The following is a 19,517-nucleotide window of genomic DNA, read 5'->3' on the forward strand; positions in this document are numbered from 1 at the left end:
TCTTGTCTGTCCGTCTCCCCCGATTAGACGGTGAGCCCGTCAATGGGCAAGGATTGTTTCCATCTGTTGCCGATTTATCCATTCCAAGCGCTTAGTCCAGTGCTCTGCACATAGTAAGCGCTCAATAAATACTATTGAATGAATAAATGAACAGTCTAAGAAGCTTTGAATTCCCATTTTGCAATTTTGCCCAAGATCACACAGCAGACAAGAGGCAGAGAGGGATTAAAAGCAGCGTGGCTCAGTGGCAGGAGCCCGGGCTTGGGAGTCCGAGGTCGTGGGTTTGAATTCCAGCTCTGCCGCTTGTCAGCTGTGTGACTGTGGGCAAGTCACTTCACCTCTCTGGGCCTCAGTTCCCTCATCTGGAAAATGGGGGTGAAGACTGTGAGCACCATGTGGGACCACCTGATGACCCTGTATCTCCCCCAGCGCTTAGAACAGCGCTCGGCACATAGTAAGGGTTTAACAAATACCATCGGTATTATTTTATTATTTATTATTATTTTTTATTATATTAGTTATCATTATTAACAAATGCCATAGTTATTGTCCTTAACAGCAGTAAGCGCTTAACAAGTACCATTGTTGTTTATTATTTATTATTATCGTTATTATATTATTTTATCATTATTAACAAATGCCATAATTATTATCCTTATCAGTAGTAAGTGCTTAACAAGTACCATCGTTATTATTGTTTTATTATTGATTATTATTTTTATGCTATTATTTTATCATGATTAACAAATGCCATAATGATTCTCCTTATCAGTAGTAAGGGCTTAACAAGTACCATCATTATTATTGTTTTATTATTGATTATTATTTTTATGCTATTATTTTATCATTACTAACAAATGCCATTGTTATTATCATCAGTAGTAAGGGCTTGACAAGTACCATCATTATTATTGTTTTATTATTGATTATTATTTTTAATTATATGATTTTATCATGATTAACAAATGCCATAATGATTCTCCTTACCAGTAGTAAGCGCTTCACAAGTACCATCATTAATATTAACCACCACCATCATTACTGTCGTTAACAGTAAAACCCACAGGGGGCGCCATCGAACGGGGCCCGTTTCGAAGTGGGCGTGGCCGGGCCCTCGGCGGCCGCCGACGTCACTTCCGGGCCGCCCCGCCTCCTTCTCCTCCTCCCCCGGCGGCGGTTCAACCCAGGGCGCGAAGCGCGGGCGAACGTCGCCGACTGAGCCCCGCCGGCCCCCGTAGGCCGCGCGCGCCAAAGGGGCCGCGCGCACGTAACAGGGGCCGCGGGCGGCGGGACGTGGCGTCAGTGCGTCACTTCCGGCGGGCGGTGAGGCGCGGAGAAGGGGGCGGCCGGACGGCGGGGAGCATCATGCCCAAGTGAGCGGAGTCGGGGGAGCGGAGCGGGGGCAACGGAGAGGAGGGGAAGCGGGAGGAACCGGGCTCCGGTCCTGCCGGGGGGGGGGGGGGGCGCAGCGCTCGCCCTCCTTCTTTCCTCCTCCCCCCCCCCCCGGAATCCAGCCATCCTATTGGCTGAGCGCGCACGGCCTGCAGTACCCGCACCTACCGCCCGGGGGCGGCAGTGAGGGGGGGCCGAGCGCTCAGTGCGTGCACGCCGCTGCCCTAAGCGCACGCTCTGGGGGGGGGGAGGGGAATGACTGCCTTTCTAATAAGGTCGGTGTTGGTTCAGCGCTTACGATGTGCAGAGCACTGTTCTGAGCGCTGGGGGAGGTAAGGCTGGTATTAAGCGCTTACTGTGTGCAGAGCACTGTTCTAAGCGCTGGGGAGGTAATGGGGGTAGCTGTTAAGCGCTTGCTATGTGCAGAGCACTGTTCTAAGCGCTGGGGGAGGTAATGGGGGTAGCTGTTAAGCGCTTACTGCGTGCAGAGCACTGTTCTAAGCGCTTATTATGTGCAGAGCACTGTTCTAAGCGCTGGGGGAGATAATGTGGGTAGCTGTTAAGCGCTTACTGCGTGCAGAGCACTGTTTTAAGCGCTTATGTGCAGAGCACTGTTCTAAGCGCTGGGGGAGATAATGTGGGTAGCTGTTAAGCGCTTACTACGTGCAGAGCACTGTTTTAAGCGCTTATTATGTGCAGAGCACTGTTCTAAGCGCTGGGGGAGATAATGTGGGTAGCTGTTAAGCGCTTACTATGTGCAGAGCACTCTTCTAAGCGCTGGGGGAGATAATGTTGGTATTAAGCACTTACTATGTGCCAAGCACTGTCCCAAGCACGGAGGGAGATAATGTTGGTCTTTAAGTGCTTACTATGTGCTAAAGCACTGTTGTAAGCACTGGGGGGAAACAAGGTGATCAGGTTGTCCCACGTGGGGCTCACAGTCTTCATCCCCATTTTCCAGATGAGGGAACTGTGGCACAGTGAAGTGACTTGCCCACAGTCCCACAGCTGACAAGTGGCAGAGCTGAGATTCGAACCCATGACCTCTGACTCCCGAGCCCGGGCTCTTTCCACTGAGCCAGGCCGCCAGGAGGTGGGGGAAGGGATGGAGGAGCCAGGGGGTTGCGCTCAGTGCAGAGGGAGGGGCTCAGTACAGTCAGTTGGTTGACAGTCGGTGGCATTTATTGAGCGCCTACTGCGTGCAGAGCACCGGACTAAGCGTTTGCGGGGGTGAACGAGTGGGTTTGTGGCAGGAGATGGCCCAAGGGATGGAGGAGCCGGGGGTTGCGCTCAGTACAGAGGGTGGTGCTGAATGCGTCCTTTGGGTCGTCAATCAGTGGCATCTATTGAGCGCTTAATGCGTGCAGAGCACTGGGCTAAGCGCCCCGGGGGAAGAAGTGAGTGGGTTGGTGGCCCGAGGTGGGCGAAGGGATGGGGGAGCGAGGGGATTGAGTTCAGTACAGAGGGAGGGGCTGACCGCATCCAGGTGGTCGTCAATCAGTTGTATTTACTGAGCGCTTACTGCACGCAGAGCACTGTACTAAGCGCCTCGGGGAGTAAATGAGTGGGTTTGTGGCACGAGACGGGCGAAGGGATGGAGTATTGAGATGAGTTCTATACAGAGGGTGGCAATGACTGCATCCAGGCGCGGTGGGAAGAGCCCGGGCTTGGGAGTCAGAGGTCGTGGGTTCGAATGCCGACTCTGCCACTTAGCTTTGGGCAAGTCACTTCTCCGGGCGTGGCTCAGTGGAAAGAGCACGGGCTTTGGAGTCAGATATCAGGGGTTCGAATCCCTGCTCTGCCACTTGTCAGCTGTGTGCCTTTGGGCAAGCCACTCAACTTCTCTGTGCCTCAGTTCCCTCAGCTGTAAAATGGGGGTGAAGACTGTGAGCCCCACGTGGGACAACCTGATTCCCTTGTGTCTACCCCAGCGCTTAGAGCAGTGCTGTGCACATAGTAAGCGCTTAACAAATACCAACGTTAAAATGGGGATGAAGACTGTGAGCCCCACGTGGGAACACCGGATGACCGTCCATCTACCCCAGCGCTTAGAACAGTGCTCGGCACGTAGTAAGCGCTTAGCAGATGCCATTATCGTTATCCGTTTGGTCATCCGTCAGTCGTATTTATGGAGCACTTGGACTGGGAGCCCGTCGTTGGGCAGGGATGGTCTCTATCTGTGGCCAAATTGCCCATTCCAAGCGCTCAGTACAGTCCTCTGCACGCAGTAAGCGCTCGATAAAGACGACAGAATGAATGAACGAACACAGGGCGCTGTACTGAGTGCTTGGGGGAGTTAGAATAGAACCGGGGGAACGGAAAAGTGTGCAAAAAAACAAGCTTGGAGCTTCCTAACTGGTGTTTACCACTCGGCGGGAACACTGAAGCCCCTTGGTGTTGCTAATGTTCACTCTTATTTTAATATTAGATATTTTTAATGTAGATATTTTTAACATTCGCTCTTTTTTCCACCCCTCAGGTTTTACTGTGACTACTGTGATACCTACCTTACGCACGACTCGGTAAGTACTGGACTCCCGATGGGTCTGGGACCCGAAGGGATCGTTTATTTTGGACGGAGCAGCGGGGCTCGGTGGAAAGAGCCCGCCGGGCTTGGGAGTCAGAGGTCGAGGGTTCGGATCCCGGATCCGCCGCCTGCCGGCCGTGTGACTTTGGGCGAGCCGCTTCACTTCTCTGTGCCTCGGTTCCCTCATCTGGAAAATGGGGATTAAGACCGTGAGCCCCACGTGGGGCAATCTGATCACCCTGTATCCCCCCCCCCAGCGCTTTGCACATAGTAAGAGCTTAAGAAAGACCAACATTTATTCTGTTAGTGGCTTGGTGTGTCTCCTCCCTCCTCCGCCCCGTGAATTTATATTAATGCCTGCCTCCCCCTCCAGATTAAGCTCCTTGTGGACAAGTATCTTATCTCTGTACACTGTTGTATCGTACTCTCCCAGGTGCTTAGTACAGTGCTCCGCGCGTAGTTAAGCCCTCAGACTCGACTGTTAAATTCCCAATGCCCTTCTGCTGTGCCGTCGCTTACCGTTAACTCTTTTAAAAGGCGTGTGGAAGGATAATCAGTCTGACGGCTCAACTCTTTCTTTTAAAAGACATTCGGGAGGATAATTAGCTAGGCTGCAGTCACCGGCAGTCACCACCAGTCTTGCAGTCAGTGGCAAGAGCCCGGGCTTGGGAGTCAGAGGTCGCGGGTTCGAATCCCGGCTCTGCCGCTTGGCAGCCGTGGGACTGTGGGCGAGTCGCTTCACTTCTCTGGGTGACCTCATCTGGAAAATGGGGACGAAGACCGTGAGCCTCACGTGGGACAACCTGATGACCCCGTATCTCCCCCAGCGCTTAGAACGGTGCTCGGCACATAGTAAGCGCCTAACAAATACCAATATTATTATTATTATTATTAATCTTTCATTTTCTCCAGTCTTCTTGGGGACACTGAAGAAATGTGATTTTTTTTTTTCTTTTTCCAGCAGAAGTAAGTTTTAGAGAAGCAGCGTGGCTCAGTGGAAAGAGTGCAGGCTGGGGAGTCGGAGGTCGTGGGTTCAAATCCCGGCTCCACCGCTTGTCAGCTTGGTGACTGTGGGCAAGTCACTTCACTTCTGTGTGCCTCAGTGACCTCATCTGGAAAATGGGGATGAAGACTGAGCCTCACGTGGGACCACCTGATGACCCTATATCTACCCCAGCGCTTAGAACAGTGCTTAACAAATACAGATACTTATCATTTTGCAGGAATGGGTTTCAGAGTGGATGTTTGTAAAAGGAATTCACTATACCTGTGAGAACCGCCCCCTCCCCGGGATCATCTTTCACTTGGCCGTGTTTATTCCTCCTCCCACGCAAGCCTAGTCTGGCTAAGAATTAGGAGATCTGGGCTACTGACCCCACTTAAGAGGGGTAAACAAGCCCCTCCAAATTAGCAGCGGGCGGGGACCGTGTCTAATAACAATGACGGCATTTGTTAAGCGCTTACTTTGTGCAAAGCACTGTTCTAAGCGCTGGAGAGGATACAAGGTGATCAGGTTGTCCCACGCGGGGCTCACAGTCTTCATCCCCATTTTCCAGATGAGGGAACCGAGGCACGGAGAAGTGAGTGACTTGCCCAGAGTCACACGGCTGACGGGCGGCGGAGCCGGGATTGGAACCCGTGACCTCTGACTCCCAAGCCCGGGCTCTTTCCAAGAGTGTAATGTAACAGAATCAGCAGACCTGTTCCCTGCCCTTAAGGAGTTTGCAGTCTAGAGGGAGAGACAGACATTAATATGAATGAGCAATACTATATAATTTAAAGATACGTATATAAGGGCTGTGGGGTTGGCTGGGGAGAATATCGAGTGTCCAACGTCTGTTTCCCCCTCCTCTAGACTAATTTCGTTGTAGGCAGGGGATGTGTCTGCTTATTGTTGCATTATCCTCTCCCAACCGCTTAGTAGAGTGCTCTGCACAGAGTAGGCGCTCAATAAACACGACTGAATGAACGAAGGAGGCAGAAGGGAGAGGGGGCCGGGGAAGAGAAGAGCTTTTCCTACAAACGCTCCGACGTGAGTTGCTAGGGTAGATGTTAGGGAGGGATGTACGGGAGGGTAACACCCAAGCATCCTGGGGCCACTGCTGAAGAGTTCTGGCCTGAACAGACTCTTGATAATAAAAATAGTAATAATGAGGGTATTTAAGCGCTTACTATGTGCCAAGCGCCGTTCTAAGCGCTGGGGTAGATAGAAGGTAGGTCAGGTTGTCCCACGTGGGGCTCACAGTCTTCATCCCCATTTTCCAGAGGAGGTCGCTGAGGCCCGGAGAAGTGAAGTGACTTGCCCACAGCCACACAGCTGGCAAGTGGCGGTGTGGGGATTAGAACCCAAGTCTTCTGACTCCCAGGCCCTGGCTCTTTGTCCCCGGAATGACCTCTCTTGGATTCTTATAATGGGAATGATGGTCCTTTCCCCGCCCCTGGTTCACAGGAATGTTTTGAGGAGAACAAGCTCCGTCTTCACTCCGGGTTTTTATTGAACTGCCGTGGCGGAGCACTTGGTCGCCATCCCGGAGGCCCGAAGAAGGTGTCAGAGAGGCGTTAAATGTGTTCAAACAAGAGAAAACATATGAACCTGCTCCGTATCATTAGGCGCAAAGTTCCCGAGATGATGCCATGAATTCCCTGATGGAGCCGGGAACCTTTAGTTTTTACTGTGCAGGTTTAATCGACTGTATTCTTTGAGGTTGGTTTGTTTTCCCCCCCCCGCTTGTAGAGCGCTGCGCCAAGCACTGTGGAGAGCGTACCCGGATCAAAAGATACTGGTCCTCGGTCTTGGGGGCGGGCTCACGATCGCACGGGAGACCCCGACGGATAATTATTTAGAGAGGGGAAGTAGGAGGAAGAATAAGGGCGGAACAGGAAGTAGGGACGTGTCAGGATGAAATGAAATACCTGAAAAAAACAAGTCGACATAGAGTGTAGAGAATAAATAATAATCATTCATGATGATGGTATTTGTCAAGCGCTTACTAGGTGCCAAGCACTGAGTCACTTCACCTCTCTGTGCCTCAGTTCCCTCATCTGGAAAATGGGGATGAAGACTGTGAGCCCCACGTGGGACGACCGGATTCCCCTGTGTCTACCCCAGCGCTTAGAACAGTGCTCTGCACATAGTAAGCGCTTAACAAATGCCAACGTTATTATTATTATTGTTCCGAGCGCTGGGGTAGATACAGAGTCTTCATCCCCATTTTACAGATGAGGGAACTGAGGCCCAGAGAAGCGAGGCGACTTGCCCGAGGTCACCCAGCCGATAAGTGGCAGGGGGCGGGATTCGAACCCACGACCTCGGACTCCCAAGCCCGGGCTCTTTCCACCGAGCCAACCGAGGGTGGTTGTAAATACACGTAGTTACTAAGGGGGGAAGGCTGATGGCCGAATATGACCCGGGTCTAGGATCTAAACACCTCCGGGGGGCGGGAAGCGGCGTCGTGCATCGTACGCTCCCAAGCGCTCAGTACAGTGCTCCGCACCCAGGCCTTCGATAAATATCGGGGCGTGGAGGGTTGTGAATTAAGCAGGGAAGATCTCTTGGAGGATGTGGGATTTTCGGGGGACTCTGAAGATGGGGGGGAGTTGTGGCGTTGAAGCGGGGGGCTCCCCCGGCCCCCACCGTGTTCGGCCGTACCCACCCGGAATTGGTTTTCACGTCCGTCTTTCCGTCCGCTCCGTGCGAGGAGACACCGCGTCTGTCTCTGCTGGTCCACCCTCCCGAGCTCTTAGGACAGTGTTGGGCACGCGGGAGTGCTCGCCGAATGCCCTCGACGGATTGATTGTGGAAATGTTCGGGCCCCTTTGGGCTTGCTGCTGTTATTTAGGCTTAGGTTTTCGCTCTCATTGCACTGGGGATAGCCCGGGGAGCCCGCGGCGGGACTCGGGTCAACGCTGGCGTTACATTTTGCAGAACAGGGGCCAGGTACGAGGCGGTGGTCGTTACCCACGAATGCCGTGCGTGTGTCCTGGGCTACGCTTTCTGTGGCTCCCAGAGGAAACCAGGTGGAACGGTCAGGCGGAGGAGGAGTTCAGGACAGCGCTATTCTTCGGGCTCCTACGGGGAGAATTCACTGCATTAAGTGCTTTTAAACGTTAAGGCCGTTAGCACGATGAGGTCTCTTAAGCACTCGTTACGTGCCAGGCACTGTACTAAGCCGCGGGGGTAAATGCAAGCAAAGCAGGTGGGACGCTTCTCGTGGAGCTCATCGTCTTGGTCCCCATTTTATTCGTTCAGTTGTATTTGTTGAACACTTACCGTGTGCAAAGCATTGTACTGAGTGCTTGGAATGGACAGTTTGGCAACAGGTAGAGACCATCCCTACCCAACAACGGGCTCACGGTCTAAACGGGGGAGAGAGACGGCAAAGCAGAACAAAACAAGTAGTCTGGTGTCAATGTCATCAAGATAAATAGAATCGTAGATATATACACATCATTAAAATAGAGTAATAAATTATATATACCAATATGCACAAGTGCCGTGGGGAGGAGCGGCAGAGGGAAAGGGAGGGCTCGGTCTGGGAAGGCCTCCTGGAGGACGTGAGCTCGCAGGAGGGCTTTGAAGGGGGGAAAAGAGTCAGTTTGGCGGAGGTGAGGAGGGAGGGCGTTCCGGGGCCGAGGGAGGACGTGGGCCGGGGGTCGACGGCGGGATAGGCGAGAACGGGGGCCGGCGAGGAGTTGGGCGGCGGAGGAGCGGAGCGGGCGGGGTGGGCGGCGGAAAGAGAGAAGGGAGGAGAGGTGGGAGGGGGCGAGGGGACGGAGAGCCTCGAAGCCTAGAGTGAGAAGTTTTTGTTTCGTGCGGAGGTCGACGGGCAACCGCTGGAGGTTTTTGAGGAGGGGAGTGACGTGCCCAGAGCGTTTCTGCAGGAAGATGAGCCGGGCAGCGGAATGAAGAATAGACCGGAGCGGGGAGAGACGGGAGGAAGGGAGATCGGAGAGGAGGCTGACACAATAATCCGGTTGGGATATTACGAGAGCCTGTACCGGTAAGATAGCCCTTTGGGTGGAGAGGAAAGGGGGGATCTTGGCGATATTGCGAAGGTGAGACCGGCAGTTGTTGGTGATGGATCCGTGCGGTGCCGTCGGAATGGACGGTTGGTTTTCAATTAATGCACCCCGAGGAATTGACACAGAATTGGTCCAGAAATCGGGCTACTAGAACCTCAGTTGCCCCTCTAAGGACAGCACCTGGAGAGTTTCCAGTCCTCCACCAGTCCCGGCTACGGGAGGGAGAGTCGAGCAGAGGCCCGGCCGTTCCATTCCTAGCTCGGGCAGTGGCTAGCGAATGGAAGGCAATCTGCCAGCAAGTCGAAAGCGGGCAGCAGCGGCACGGGGGAGAGTCGAGGGCGGAGACTCGAGTTTACAGCGCGGAAGGAGGCGATGGTAAACCACTTCCAGATTTTGACCAAGAAAACTCTTTGGATCCACTACCGGAACGATGGCAGTTAGAGTTGGGGCGCTCAAGGAGAGATGTGTCCGTGGCGTCGCTGTGGGTCGGAGACGACTCGACGGCCTAATGCTAGAGTTTAGAACGGTGTCCGGCGTCTCTTCGTCGTAGTGCTCAGAGTGTTCATTTGCCATTTCCTTTTTCTGTTGGGACGCCCGCTGTCAGTCGGCCAGTTCCTCTGCCCGTCTCTGAGCCTTTCCGCGCCCTTACTCCGATATCCCCCGCTGCTGAAATGGGCTCCTTGGCAGAGTCGTTGCGATGGTTTCTCGGTGCCGAGCCAGTAGGGTGCTTTCCCCACGTGCGGGCAGCGTCTGAGCTGCCGGGCCCGGTCGGCGGGAGCTGGGTGAGCGACGCTTTGGCCGGGGGACTCTGTGGCCTCCCGAGGGAAATCCCAACTGAAGCCTTCCCCGCTGACGCCCTCTCCTTTTCTCCGGCTCGCTCTCTCTCCGCGTCGTCTGGGCACTTGGGCCTGTGACCTTTGGGCGTTTGATACTCGCCCGACCCCGTGGCACTTAGCTACCTTCCCTTATATATTATAAATTATTCATATTAATGCTAGTCTTCCCTTCTAGACGGAAGCCCAATACGGGCAGGGAACGTGTCCGCCAACCCTGTTGCATTCTCCCTAGCGCTTAGCGCATATAGTAAGCGCTCGGCGTGTACCATCACCTACCTGATTAATTGAGGGTTGGGCTCTAGGTGACTCCTTTTTTACAAAAAATCTTACCCGTTAAGCCCTTATTATGTGCCAGGCACTGTTCTAAGCGCTGGGGTAGATACAAGATCATCGGGTTGCCTCACGTGGGGCTCACAGTCTTCATCCCCCTTTTCCAGGCGAGGTGAGTAAAGTCCAGAGAAGTGAAGCGACTTGCCCAGGGTTCCCCGGCAGCCGAGTGGCGGAGTCGGGTTGAGAATCCATGTCCTGACTCCCAGGCCCCGTGGCCACGCTGCTTCTCCGAGACACCTTGGGCCTGAGGCGAATGCGGACGGGCGGATGATTTGCCGTCTTGTTTATTTCCCAGCCGTCTGTGAGGAAGACCCACTGCAGCGGTCGGAAGCACAAAGAGAACGTGAAGGACTATTATCAGAAATGGATGGAGGAGCAAGCTCAGAGCCTGATTGACAAAACGAGTGAGTAGAATTCCTCCTTTTCGGCTGACCCGACGGGAGCGGGGAGGGCTCCCGTGTCATTTGCTCTTAGAAGAAACACGCCTCCGTGTCGGGCCGGGGATCGTTTCGACGGGCCGGGGTCCGTGAGTAGGCTTCTTTCGCGGAGAGCACGGCACGCCGAGCTTGCCTGAAGCAAGCCCGAGCGGTCACGGAGTCTTGGAGCTGCCGGTCTTGGCGCGGTAATGGTTCCCAGGTTCATAAACGGCACAGAGCCCCCTTTGTGCTGATCCTTCAAAGCTTGAGAACTCACCTCCGGCCACACGGGAGACTCCAGAGAAGAGATCTGTAATTCCCTCCAAATGGAAGAATTGATATTGTCGTCTGGGTTCGCTCTGCCCTCTACCTGGGTTACAAGGATAGGGTGAACAAAGAAGCCAGACAGCCATCGCTTTGTCAGAATCAACTTTTTATCATCGCGCGTTTGTGGGACGTCGCCGGTGCTCGATTTAGGGGGCGGAGCGGGGAATCTGGATTGTAGTTTCAGAGCGGTGACCTTGAACCAGAGGGCCCCATTAAAGCCCCACCGAAGGCGTCATCCTTACCATTTCACCGTTACCCGATTTTCCTCTCCCCCCCCCCCCCCGAAGAAAAGGAGGAGTGAGTTTTGATGCCCCCCTCAGCTTCGCACCTGGAGAGTTTCCAGTACTCTACCAGTCTCGGCCAGGGGAGGGAGAGTGAAGCAGAGGCCTACCCATTCCATTCCCAGCTTGGCCAGTGGCTGGCGAGTGGAAGACAATCTGCTACAGGTCAAAACTCCCCCGTGCCGGGCAGCGGCGGCACGGGAGTCGAGGGCGGAGACTCGAGTTTACCGCGGGGAAGGCGGTAGTGTTAAACCGCGATCGTATTTATACCAAGAAAACTCTCTGGATCTACTACCAGGACGATCGCAGGAGGGAGCGGGACGTTTTGGGAGAGACGTGTCCGTGGTGTCGCTGTGGGTCGGAAATGACCCGATGGCATAAGACAAGAGTTTTGATCAACTCCGAGAAACGGGTGTTTAGTGTTTCATGCACTATCTCCAGAGAAGAAGTGTCCCGGCTTTGGGACGATCCGCTTAAAAACTGGGGTCGGGGAGGTGGAAGCAAAAAAAAACCTCACGATGCCCGAAGAGTACCGAGGCCGAGAGTCGTCGGCGACGGGGTTTGGTGTGGGGAGAGGGGGAACCGTTGACACTTTGCCGTTGACATGCCTGGTTTATGCACTTCTTTCACGCAGCGAGGTGTTTTAACAACTTCTCCCTCCATCAGCCCCCTTTCACTTCAGGAAGACTCACTCTAAGTTAGAATCTTCCTGTGCCGAGGTGCACAACTGATATGATCTTAACCGAGAGATTGCCCTTAAGTCGACCCAGATGTGGCTAGGGAATCTGTGGCCAGGCCTGCCTATTGGTTAACTGTCTCACAAAGGAGTTATTGACGATCGAGAAACCGGGGATCGAAATGCTAAATTAACGTGCTGACGTTCTCTCTCCAAAAAGCGGCTGCATTTCAACAAGGAAAAATCCCTCCCACGCCGTTCTCGGCTCCTCCTCCTGGCGGGGCGATGATCCCCCCGCCCCCGAGTCTCCGTAAGTTGGCTTCTTTTGTTTCCTTTTCCGTGTTTCGGCCACCTTCCGGGTACATTTTGCCACCGGCGATCCTCCCCCTAGATGCTCGTGCCCCTCGCTTTGGGTTCGGGCCGTCTCCGAATCCGGGGGCGGGGGGGGCGCTTTCGGATCACCAGACAGATGGCAGAGTGGATGAATCGCTGAAATCCACGTCCACGTGGAGGGCCTGCCCGATTGTCGCGGGAAGGGTACGCTCACGAGAGCGGAGCCCGAGGGCAACCGACGGTTTGGAAGGGCCGTGGCCCCGTGGGAAGAGCCCGGGCCTGGGAGTCGGAGGACCCGGGTTCTAATCCCGGCTCTGCCACAACGCCTGCCGTGTGACCTTTTCACTTCTCTGGGCCTCAGTTACCTCCTGTAAAACGGGGATTAAAGACGCGAGCCCATGTGGGACATGGAAAGCGTCCAACCCGATTATCTGATGTCTACCCTCGGCGCTCAGTACGGCGCCTGGCAGGTAGCGAGTGCTTCACAGATACCATTTTATAAAACACGGCACCTTTAAGTAGAGAGTTCAAGTAGTGATGATAATTTTGGTATTTGTTAAGCGCTTAATATGTGCAGAGCACTGTTCTAAGCGCTAGGGTAGATACAGGGCGATCAGGTTGTCCCACGTGAGGCTCACAGTTAATCCCCATTTTACAGATGAGGTAACTGAGGCACAGAGAAGTGAAGTGACTTGCCCGCAGTCACACAGCTGACGAGCGATGGAAGAGAAGGCGGCCGTGTGACCTTTTCCGCGTCTCTTTCCTCATCTGTAAGATGGGGATTAAGACTGTGAGCTCCTTGTGGGACTTGGACTGTGTCCAACCTGATTGGGATTCAGAGGTCATGGGTTTGAATCCCTGCTCTGCCACCTGTCAGCTTTGTGACCATGGGCAAGTCACTTAACTTCTCTGTGCCTCAGTTACCTCATCTGTCAAACGGGGATGAAGACTGTGAGCCTCACGTGGGACAACCTGATGACCCTGTTTCTACTCCGGCGCTTAGAACAGTGTTCTGCACATAGTAGACGCTTAACAAATGCCAACATTATTATTATTATCAGCTTGTATCTACCTCGGTGCCTGGCACATGGTAAGGACTTAATTATCGATTTTAAAGAAGGGCAGAGGGACAGTATTCCATTCAGATTGAGTCACCGGCTAAGCGTCTCTTGGCCTGAAACTCCATGGATAAAAGCATTCAGGTGTCATTTAAGTAATGTGTCGGAACAAGGATCCTTTGCAGCCCAAGTGGCGGGCCCGGGATTCGAACCCGTGACCTCTGACTCCCAAGCCCGGGCTCTTTCCGCTGAGCCACGCTGCTTCTCAGATTACCTCGTCTCACTCTCAGATTAAGCGAGCGAGCCCTAGGCCGGACAGGGACTGTGTCCCACCTGACTAACTTGAATCTACCCCAGGGTTTAGGACAGTGCTTGGCACATAGTAAGCGCTGGACAAGTACCCTGATGGCGATCACGGTGACGTTTAACCCGAAGCTCGATCTTGTCTTTCAGCCGGTCCTCCTCGCCCCGGTATGATGCCAGCGCCCCATATGGGGGGTCCCCCTATGATGCCGATGATGGGTCCCCCTCCTCCTGGAATGATGCCCGTGGGGCCTGGTAAGTTTGTCTTCACCCCTCCCAGCCTCCACATCTTCAAAAGAGGTGTCGTCAGCTGTCTTAGGTGTCCGTCTGGTCGCGTAGTGAGTAGAGCCCGGGCCTGGGAGTCGGAAGGTCACGGGTTCTAATCCAGGCTCCACCGCTCGTCTGCTCTGTGCCCTTCGGCGAGTCACCTCACTTCTCTGGGCCTCGGTTACCTTATCTGGAAAATGGGGATCGAGACTCTGAGCCCCACGTGGGACAGGGACTACATCCAACCCGATATGCCCGTATCCCCCCGGCGCTCTGTACAGTGACTGGCACAGAATAAGTTCTTAACAAATACCATAACCGTCGTTATTATTATTCTGTGCCTCAAGTACCACCTCTGTAAAATGGGGATTGAGACTGAGCCCCATGCGGGACGGTCTTCACCTAGAGCTTAAAATCAGGGAACTCCAAAACACTCTCTGTACTTTGCCCATATCCTGAGTCACAGCAAAGACGATCGCCGTCACCGGTGACGTTTTAGTGAACGCCCACTGAACGTCAGGCAGTGTGCTAAACGCCTAGGAGAGTCCAGCAGGAGCCAGGCAGCTGATCTCTACCCCCGGTGCTCTCCCAAGTGCTTAGTACGGTGCTCGGGAACCTAGTAAGTGTTCGGTAAACCCCACTGATGATGACGACGACAGGGGATGTATCAGGAGCCGCCAGGGCCTAGTTGAAAGAGCACGGGCCTGGGAGTCAGAGGTACCGGGGTCTAATCCCAGCTCTGGCCCTTGCCCGCTGCGCGACCTTGGGCAGAGCACTTGACTTCCCTGTGCCTCCGTTTCCTCATCCGTAAAATGGGGGGATTCATTCCGGATCTGGGAGTCAGAAGGACTTGGGTTCTAGTCCCGGCTCCGCCGCTTGTCTGCCGGGTGATTTGGGGCAAGTCACTTCTCTGTGCCTCGGCTCCCTCTTCCGTAAAATGGGCGTTGAGCGTGACCCCCGTGCAGGGACCGTGTCCAACCCGATTATCTCGTATCCACCCCGGTGCTTAGGACAGTGCCTGGCACAGACTGAGTGCTTCACAAATACCACAGCGATTATTACTGACTCCCAATCTCCCTCTGTCTTGGAGTCTGAGCCCCGTGTGGGACAGGGACCGTGTCCTACCCGATTAACCTGTTTCCACTCCAGGCTTACGACAGCGCTTGACACGTAGTAAGCCCTCAACAAACGCTATAATCATCCATTATTGTTATTTTCCTCTGGGTGAAGATGGGAGAAGGAAGACCCGGGGACAACCTTCACCGGTGTCTTCTAAATGCTGTTGAAGGTTTACGATCCTCAGCCCTCCCTCCTTCTTTCTTCTCCCTTTGGATTCAAGATGTCTAGATAACTTTGCCCCCCGGGTCTTCAAGACCCCCAGATCTTTTCAGCGGGTCAGTCGGTCAGGGGTGCTTCTCGGGTGCTCTCCGCGCGCAGAGGACTGTGCTCAGCGCTCGGGAGAGTGCAGCAGAACGGATTTGGTAGCCGCGTCCCCTGCCCGCTACGAGCCGACGGTGCGGAGGACGGATGGGGGAGATGCGGTGCGAAGAGGGGAACCTTTCTAACGCGGAATCTGTTTTGGATCCTCCAGCGCCCGGCATGAGGCCGCCCATGGGCGGACACATGCCGATGATGCCCGGACCCCCGATGATGAGACCTCCAGCCCGGCCCATGATGGTGCCCACCCGGCCGGGAATGACCCGCCCAGACAGATAAGAAGAGAGAGCGGCCCGTTCGTCTCACTCCTGCGCTTCTCGTTTTTCTCCACCGCGGCCCCCCGGGGCCGGGGCGCTGTCCGACGCTCCGAAAGCAGAGTCTGCCACCCTTCCCCGGCGAAGGGGAACGACGGGATAAAAACCCGGAGGCGAAACTTCGCTTGTACCCGGGGGTGTCAAAATAAAAGTGTCGACCGCGGTTTAGCTGCAGAAAACTTGACATTCTGGTTTGTGGCCGTGAGGGGAGCGAGGAACGAGGAGAGTAGGGGACTCTCCGACTCCGATATCCCGTTCTGCTCACTCGCCGTTGTGTGCCCTCGGAGGTTTGGACTCTATCCGAGTTACGAATTCCCGCAGGCTTCATCCCGTGTTGAAAAATGCACCATTTTGTAAACTCTAGTGCCCGTAGGGTGTGTGTTTATTTTTTTTAATGCAGCCTATTCACCAGCTCCCAACAACATCCTTGTGGTGGGGAAGGGCGGTAGGATCTCTCGATCTCTGGGGAACCGAAGGGCTCCAGACTAAACCTCAGATGGTTTTTGGGGTTTGGTTGGTTGTTTTTTTTTTGAGATTCCTGAAATAAAAGTAGCCAGGCGGTTCATGCTTGGACACCGGTAGCACTTCCTCCAAAATATGGTCCACTTGCACCACCGGGCCAGAAAAGAAGCGTGGCCGTGGCCGGGCGGCTTCAGAGGGAACCACCAGGAGGGTAACTCACCGTGTCGGTTTGCTTCGGTTCATTCGGCCCCGTGAGATCCTTAGCTGGTCCTTGAGCCGGGAACCTCCCGTGTCATTCTGGGGTCGGGGGGAGTCTCTCCTCGTCAAGAAAACGGCGCACATCTTCTCAATCGTGGGTAGAACGTGTGCGCCACGCTTCAAATTGCTTCCGTCCCAAGAAACGTTGCGATAATTCGCAGAACGGGCGAGCAAGGCGGGGGTAGAACAGAATGGAAGCCCCTAATTCCCAGTTGGCTACACCCAACCGGTGACCCCAGTTTGACCCGATTAGGCTTTTGAGATGTCGCATCAAAACTTGACCCTCCCAATCCGGATTTACCTCTGCTAGGGTTTCCACGAATCCTAGGCCCGACACCCTCAGCGGCCACGAGTTAGACCTCGGCCGTTCTCCCGGGACCTTCCCTCTCCCCCGGCGACGTTCCGCGTCTTGGGACCCTCTCGCTGACCCTCCCCGTCGATGGCGAGTAGAGGAGGGAAGGCGGAGGCTCGTCGCGCTTTCTGGTGCGGACCCGGAGTCACCGTGTCCGTCGGTCGCTTCCGTCGAGTGGGTGCGGCACGCTGTACTAAGCACCCGGGAGAGTACCGTGTGGGTTAGAGCACTAGGACAAAGGAAATACTTAGAATTCGAGTGGCTACTTTGCGCGGAGATTTGAAGTGGACACGCGTACGATCGAAGGTCCTTGAACTCTCTAGTTAATGGAGAAGCGAGGGGCAGATATTACCCGCGCGTGGTATTGGTAAATCAACCATTGAACCGATGGAATCGATGCACCCAGCTCTGCCGGAACGTAGGCTTTCCGATCAACCGTATTTATGGGCGCTTACTGTGTGTAGAGCGCTGTACTGAGCGCTTCGGAAAGTAGAATATAACACTCCCTGCCCGCGACGAGCTTACGGTCTAGAAGGGGTTACGTGTTTTCATTAAAATACAGTCGGGAAATTAGCATCTGCCCCACGCGAACCCGTTCCCGTTCAGGGAGCCCCAGATTTGGAAGATTCTGGGAAGCGGCGTGACCCGGTGATTAAAGCCCGGCCTGGGAATCACAGAGACCTGGGTTCTAATCCCGGCAATGCCACTCGTCAGCTGGATGACCTTGTGCTAGTCTCGTAAATTCTCTGTACTTGTTACCTCATCTGTTAAAGGGGTTCTAAGACTGTGAGGCCTGTGTGGGTCGTGGACTTTATCCCACCTGATTAAGCTTGTATCTACCCCAGCGCTTAGCTCGATGCCTGGCACTTAGCAAGCAGATACCCAAAAAAAGAAGAAACGGTGTGGCTGCAGCCACCCGGAGTCAGACGGTACCTTTGCACGGGCTTTCCCTGACACAGGGTATTTACCACGCCTATCCCGCCGTCGACCCCTGGCCGCCGTCCTCCCGCCGTCCCGGAACGCCCTCCCTCCTCACCTCCGCCAAACTAACTCTCTTCCCCTCTTCAAAGCCCTAGTGAGGGCTCACCTCCTCCAAGAGGCCTTCCCACACCGAGCTTTCCCTTTTCCCTCTGCTGCCTCTCTGTCCCCCCTTCACCTCCCCTCAACTAAGCCCCCCTTCCCCCCCTTCCCTCTGCTCCTCCCCCTCTCCCTTCCCCTCCCCTCAGCACTCTGCTAGTCCGCTCATTTGTATATATTTTTATTACCCTATTTATTTTATTAACGAGGTGTCCATCCCCTTGATTCTATTTATCGTGATGTTGTTGTCTTGTTTTCGTCCGTCTGTCTCCCCCAATTAGACTGTGAGCCCGTGACCGGACAGGGATTGTCTCTATCTCTTGCCAAATTATCCATTCCAAGCGCTTAGTACGGTGCTCTGCACATAGTAAGCGCTCGGTAAATACTATTGAATGAACGAACGAATGAATACCAGGACGTGACTCCTGCGTTTTAAGGAACTCAATTCATCCTGACAAGAAGTGTTTAAGGTAGCTAATGGGATAACCTGATCGGGGAAGTGGGGCTGGAGTGAAATGATCCGCGATGCTTTGCAGAAAGCGGCCGTGGTCTACCGGCGGTCGGCTGAGTTGTCGGATTCCTCGGGGGTGATGACACCGGCCGAAAACGGCCCTGCTGGGCAAGCTTTTACCTATTTTTGCTGCTTCTCTGTGGTATTTGTAAGCGCTTACTCTGGGCCAGGCACTGCTCGAAGCACCGGGGTAGATTCGAGGTTGGACACGGTCCCTGTCCCCCATGGGGCTCGCAGTCTCCGTCCCCATTTTACCGCTGAGGGGACTGAGGCGCAGAGAAGTGAAATGACCTGACCGAGGTCACAGAGCAGAGAAGTGGCACGTGGGGGACGAGAACTCAGGTCCTCCTGACCCCGGGGCCTGTGCTCTCCCCCACTAGGCTACGCTGCCTCTCGGTGCTTTCACCCGAACCCCAACAATAGGCCAAGGCTTCCGTCTGAGGGGCGTCCCTCCCACGTCCGGTGGTCGCTGCTTGCGTCGGGAGATCACGGGCGCCGTTTTCCGTGAAATGCCATCCCATCTCTCTCGAGAGCCACGGTCCAGAGTGTTGCTGTTGGGTGTTAATGGGTTTCTTTCCCCAAGCCAGAATGTCAGATGCCACTCCTCCGAGCACTTAGTACGGTATAAGCGCTCAAATAATACCGTTGATTGAGAGAGAGGCAGCGTGGTTCGGTGGACGGAACGTGGGCCCGGGAGTCAGAAGGACCTGGGTTCTAAGCCTGGATCTGCCACTTGTCTGCCGTGTGACCTTGAGGAAGTCATTTCACTTCTGCCTCAGTTACCTCATCTGTAAAATGAGGATTAAGTCTGTGAGCCCCATGAGGGACGTGGACCGTGTCCAACCTGATTAGCTTCTATCTACCCAAGCGGTACAAATACAAGTACCATAAAAAAATAAATAAATAAATAAATAATTTTTTTTTTTATGAATTTCAAAGTTCACCAATGAAAACTTTAGCCCGGCATGTTCCCTCCCATAAAATCATCTAACATATGGTCACCCTCACCCCCAGAACCCGTGAGCAACTCCCTGATTACTTTTGGCCTCTCGGCTCTCCTCCGTAACACCTATCCACTTCACACCCTTAGGTTCATCTACCGCAGTTGAACAACATCTTTCGAATAATATTTACTTAGACACTGTCCCCGCTCTCGTCGTGTGCGTGTGTGTCTTTGGATCCAGCTAATTATCCTGTTTGTCACGTCTTGTTTCGGTTTAATAATCGTCTATTCTACGTCGTGGACCACGAGCGTTCTCCGTTTAACCTGCGAAACGGAACTGGGCTGCGGATGAATAAAAACAGCAAGCGCGTGGGTCGGTGATGAGAAAGTCCCGT

At 54.1% G+C, this 19,517-nt stretch overlaps 1 protein-coding gene and 1 non-coding gene across 2 annotated transcripts; both read left to right on the forward strand.

The window, feature by feature from the left end:
* The first annotated feature begins 1,268 nt into the window (after positions 1–1,268).
* Positions 1,269–15,882, forward strand: SNRPC (small nuclear ribonucleoprotein polypeptide C). Its single transcript, XM_029069969.2, has 6 exons — positions 1,269–1,373; positions 3,872–3,914; positions 10,403–10,511; positions 12,028–12,117; positions 13,652–13,756; positions 15,360–15,882. Exons 1-6 carry the CDS (start codon positions 1,366–1,368, stop codon positions 15,482–15,484), a joined length of 480 nt encoding a protein of 159 aa, XP_028925802.1. The 5' UTR covers positions 1,269–1,365; the 3' UTR covers positions 15,485–15,882.
* LOC114813621 lies at positions 11,161–11,298 on the forward strand. The gene has a single exon (XR_003761337.1). It is a non-coding gene; the product is annotated as a small nucleolar RNA SNORA7 (small nucleolar RNA).
* Positions 15,883–19,517: the final 3,635 nt, after the last annotated feature.

Source organism: Ornithorhynchus anatinus, chromosome 7 (assembly GCF_004115215.2).
Source record: "Ornithorhynchus anatinus isolate Pmale09 chromosome 7, mOrnAna1.pri.v4, whole genome shotgun sequence".
Lineage (NCBI taxonomy): Eukaryota > Metazoa > Chordata > Mammalia > Monotremata > Ornithorhynchidae > Ornithorhynchus > Ornithorhynchus anatinus.

Coding starts and splice junctions, on each gene's coding strand:
- SNRPC (XM_029069969.2), top strand. Junction 10,512..12,027: donor GAGCCTGATTGACAAAACGA/GTGAGTAGAATT, acceptor CTCTCCAAAAAG/CGGCTGCATTTCAACAAGGA. Junction 13,757..15,359: donor AATGATGCCCGTGGGGCCTG/GTAAGTTTGTCT, acceptor TGGATCCTCCAG/CGCCCGGCATGAGGCCGCCC.